The 5,000-nt window shown below is 42.8% G+C and overlaps 1 protein-coding gene across 1 annotated transcript in view; it reads right to left on the reverse strand.

Annotated features, from left to right (window-relative positions):
• Positions 1 to 634: 634 nt before the first annotated feature.
• The window catches only part of LOC125042948, a 102,545-nt gene continuing 98,179 nt past the window's right edge, over positions 635 to 5,000 (reverse strand). Inside the window, exons 3-5 of the mRNA XM_047638781.1 lie at positions 4,373 to 4,464; positions 3,532 to 4,264; positions 635 to 802 (exon numbers count right to left, since the gene is read on the reverse strand). Of these exons, the coding sequence (XP_047494737.1) occupies positions 635 to 802; positions 3,532 to 4,264; positions 4,373 to 4,464 (993 nt within the window). The remainder of the gene's footprint in view (positions 803 to 3,531; positions 4,265 to 4,372; positions 4,465 to 5,000) is intronic.

Raw genomic sequence — 5,000 nt, forward strand, 5'->3', positions numbered from 1 at the left:
TTATACATTTATACATATATATACATATATATATACATAGATAAAATACACACACACACACACACACACACACACACACACACACACACACACACACACATATATATATATATATATATATATATATATATATATATAAACATAGAGAGAGAGAGATAGTCAGAGAGCTATATATATGTTTAGCGTTTTTTTCTCTCCATTTTTTTTTCTTTTTCTTTTTTTTGCGTTTGCGTGTTTCCTGTGTGTGTTTTCACATAAGTGTGTATAATATTATGAGTATTTATGAATGTTCTTGTCATGTATATCATGGGAAATATTCACATTTATCAATTTGCACTGACTGGCCAAGAGGCAGCTTTTCCGGAGCAGCATCTTCACAGTCTTACGAAAGAATCTTCACCGCCTCCTCCTTCGCCGGCATCAAAACAGTGACTCTCATATGGCAACGATAAAGATCCTTGATCAGGCTACGGGGTTAAGAGCGTAAACCCTCCCGCCTTTCTCGGGATATCACTCTCTTGCCCCCTGGAGAAGGGCATCAGCTGGCAAACAAGTATATATGGCTACTCCTTCTTCATTGACGTGTATCTAAACCTAACCTGCTATTAAAGCCCCGCCGTATCTGAAGGAACAATCACACCACTCGTCTGGCAGCGGCGTTAGGCTCGTTATCCCTATACACGTCGTTAAGCGAAGAGGGGGGAAGCGCCGTCGAAATACCAGCTGCATCCTGTTCTTGTAGCGACCATCTGCATCCGGATTTCCCCGATACCCTTGCTCTTAGTGCCTGCGTCCGTGCCCCCTGCGATAGGTAAGAGCGCGTCGGTTTTCCAGACATTTTCCCCTTTGCTGTTATTAATGAATATTGGGATTGCATCGCGTTTTGAAATTAGTTCTCTCCGATTATTCCGTTCGTTAAAGAGCCTGCGATGGCCAACTGGACTTTGGAGTGCTGTTAAACTCCTGGTCAAGAGGGATTTGTTTATATAGGAACGTCTTCTTCGTTTTGAGAATCGCCCCTTCTATCTGTGGCGGAAAATTTGATTCCCGGATGTACATGCAATCCTTAGAGACTTATGTATGTAAATCTTTAAACCCTATATATGCCAACTCTACAGACTTTGCAAGATCGTATTTGCAAACGACCTCATCGTAGCACTTCGTACCACAAACGTATATTCTATTCCGTGTCTCTCTCTTTTTTCTTTTCTTTTTCTCCTTTCAATCTTTCTTATTTTCCTTCTCGACGCCCACTCCAGGCTCAAAGGTAACTGGCTAGGAAATATTTACAATTTTCCAACAGCAATTCAGCTGTCCGATGCGATCTACAAGACAAAGAAAATGTTTCCCTTTGCATCCCTTTGTAAACTCCCCTTTTTTTCAAACACCGTATCTATTCCTCCTCATTGCCAATGCATATATTTACACTTGATACATCCAGATACGTTTTCTGACTAACAACATTTCCAGCGCAGCCTCCGCCCTCTCTCCCCCCCCCCCCAACCCCTGCCCCCCGCCCATGTGTTGTTTGGCATTTTACAATCGCCGGGGAATAAGGGCGATGTTACCGTTGCTTGTTCGCTTCTTCATTACCGTGTGGCACCGGAAATAGCCTTCCAAATGCCCAAGAAATATAGGCTTCGTTGCTTAAACGTTCGGATGTTTGAAGTCCGGATGAATAAGATTGTAGTAAGTGTTTTTTTTGTTTTTTTTTTCGGAGTGAATGAGAGGCTTCATAAGTTTGTTTATTTTTTACCGTATAATGTAATGGTGAATTTACTGAGTGAATATGAATGACATGCTGAATGAAATCCTTGGAATTTAGTGAGTCGAATACCTGTAATTATGAAATACATTTAATGTAATGAATGAAACATTTGTATTATCGTGAATGAAATATTTTAATGCAGTGAATTAAATGCCTGTAATGTAGTGAATGAAACACTTGATATAAGAGGAAGGTCGCACTGAGCAGAAACGCAGTGAACAGTGAATGACGTACAGCTCACTGACGACGGCTACGGTGACCTAAGGCGTGTGCAGATAGTAAGCTTGTGCGCAATTGGCAACACGTAAAGGAGTCAGGTGAAGCATAATGGCATTCCTGCAATATAAATATGCATACTGTCGTTAATATCTACTGTTACGTAAATGTCTACACAGTAACGGTTTGAATACAATTTATCTTTACTTATAGGTAATACAAAATAAATAGAACAATATATATACACACACATATGTGTTCATATATTATATTCGTTATTGTTATTGTTATTGTTATTATTTCTAGTAGTAGTAGTAGTAGTATCACTTTCATCATAATTATTATTACTATTATTATTATCATCATTATTATCATCATTAACACTATTATTGCAATTAATGGTGTCATTATTGACATTAGTATCATCATCACTAAAATTATCACACATACTTTGCTATCCGACCTGAGGGTCACCATTACCCCATCAGAGTAATATCTTCATTTTAAACATTTTCTCCCCCCCCCCCAAAAAAAAAAAAAAAAAAAAAAAAAAATCATGTTGACAGTAGCGATCAGCAACTTTTTTTTCCCAACGCGAAGAGAATAATTCAATATAATATCACAATGTTTCGCCGCACGTTCTCTGGCTAGTGTGAGGCGCAAGTACAGAGTCATGACGTAACGTGTTTTCTGAGTGTGGGAGGGGGAGGGCGAGGGGGAGGGGGCGTAGGAGAGGGAGAGAAGGAGGGAAGGAGAAATGGAGGAGGGAGGTGGGGAGGAGGGTGGGAGGTGGAAGAGGGAGAGAAGGATTGAGCTAGGAAGAGGGAAGTAGAGAGAGAGGGAGGTTATAAGAGAGAGAGGGAGGGAAAGGGAGAGTATATGTACTGTGTATGTGTTTGTATATATACCATATATATATATGTGTGTGTGTGTGTGTGTGTGTGTGTGTGTGGGTGTGTGCATATGTATATGTATATATACATGTATATGTATATATGTGTATATATACATATATATGTATATATGTGTATATATACGTACATACATATATAAACATATATATTTATATATATACATATATGTATATATATGTATGCATATATACATATATATATATATATGTATATATGTATATATACATACATATATATATACATACACGTATATCTATATACATATATATTTATAGGTATAGCCATAGTTCTATAGCTATGGATCAGCCTTTGATTGCAGAAGTCGTGAGAGCAAGCCAGCGTTGGGCGTCGAGGGGCGAGGGGAAGAAGGAATAGAAATGCAAATAGAGTCAAATGCGTTGAAGGTGAATTCCTCCGGCAGACGACGACATATTCCATCATAAAAGCATTATTCTGTTTCTTTTTTTCCGTCAGAATCAGGACACCTCACAGGAGACTAAAAATCTTCGGAGATGTTCGAGCTTCTCCCTAAGAAGAAGTAATTGATCCCCAGAAAAGCCTTAACTTCCTTTAATTGGGATTTGTCACGGCCTCCTCACCCGCCAGAAGTTACCCTCGCCTCCTCCTACTTACCCCTCTGGCAGCGCCGTTCGGGCCGTTCCCGACAGAGTCCTCCGTCGGAATGCCGTTGCCTCCGACGGAACCCTCCATCGTGTCGCTCCCCCGTGGCTGAGCTGGCGTCCGGGGCAGGCTGTCGCTGCTCCCCCCGGCGCCCTCGAAGCGGCGAACGGGCGTGACCCAGCGAGGCAGAGACAGAGGCACGGGCGCCGCAGAAGGTCCGGAGGGTCTGCGGGTCGTCCATATTGATTTCTGAGAGTGCCGATTCGCCGCCCCGGGATTCGAGGGCAGGGCGGAGGGCGCGGGCCTTAGGATGCGCGACCCGATCCCGGAGATGACCCGCATCATGTCCGTCCGGAAGGCGTTCCACACCGTCTCCACAAACACGGCGTCCTCGGCCACGTGGAGCGGCCCGCTCGCCTGCCCAGCAGTACGAAGGGCGCCCCCGATACTCGCTCCAACATCGGCTTCCTCGTCGGCGACATCCACGATCTCTATGACGCCTCTTCCTCTTTCGGGCGCGTCGGCTGAGCGAGGTCCGACAGCGAGCTTTGCTTCAGCCTCCGAGTGGGCGCCAGAAAGAGGATTTCGAGATCCTTGTGAGTCGGACCAAGGCACTCGAGCTCGGGAGTCCCGCGGAGCACAGCGCTTGCCTTCGCATCGCTTGGCCAAAGCTCTCTTCATTTGTCTTCTAGCCTCACTCTCCAGCTCAGACAACTTGCCGCCTCGCGCCTCGTCCTCCGAACAACTGCAAAATAACCTTCAATTCATTTCCACAACATCAAAAGATTCGAGATTTGTATTATGCAAAATATTAACGTACGAAAACTCCGTCAGCAACATAACCAGAACTCACTCAGAGTTGCTTCTGCTGTGGCTGACATGAGGCTGACGAGTGAGGGAAGCCACCTGGTACCTCTGGCCGGCTGCCGGAACGTCTGAAGTCATCTAGGTGCGCAGGTGAAAAGGTAATTAGGAGTCAATAGTGGTTAGTACGCGGGGGAAATTAAACATAAAATTCATATACAATTTTTTGCATTCATTGATCTTACTAAACAGCAGTCCAGTGGTTTCACTTTATATTAGCTAACATAATAATCTAAATGGTGCTGTTTCTCGTTCCTAACAGTGATTTTACGGAAATTAAAATCATGATGTGCAGAAATACAAAGACCGTTACATGTGCACACAGATTACATAAAAACGCGGTCCTATTGGAAGCACAGAAATAAATCGTGACGTTTTGAATCTACTGAGAATCCTCTTCAAACGAAACAAAAAATGTTTCCTTTTTTGCTTGAAGCGGGACGATTTATTAGTCTGTTTTTATCGTGACTGTGTTTCATCTGGTAGAATGATGATCCTGCAAATGTTTCAAATAATCTAGATAAATGAAAATGAATAAATAGCTGTGTCTCTTTAGTCTCTTTGTCAGTTGAGACTTCCAGATTTTGTTAAGCACTCATTGATAAAGCATTCCGATG

Source organism: Penaeus chinensis, chromosome 33, assembly GCF_019202785.1.
Source record: "Penaeus chinensis breed Huanghai No. 1 chromosome 33, ASM1920278v2, whole genome shotgun sequence".
Classification (NCBI taxonomy): domain Eukaryota; kingdom Metazoa; phylum Arthropoda; class Malacostraca; order Decapoda; family Penaeidae; genus Penaeus; species Penaeus chinensis.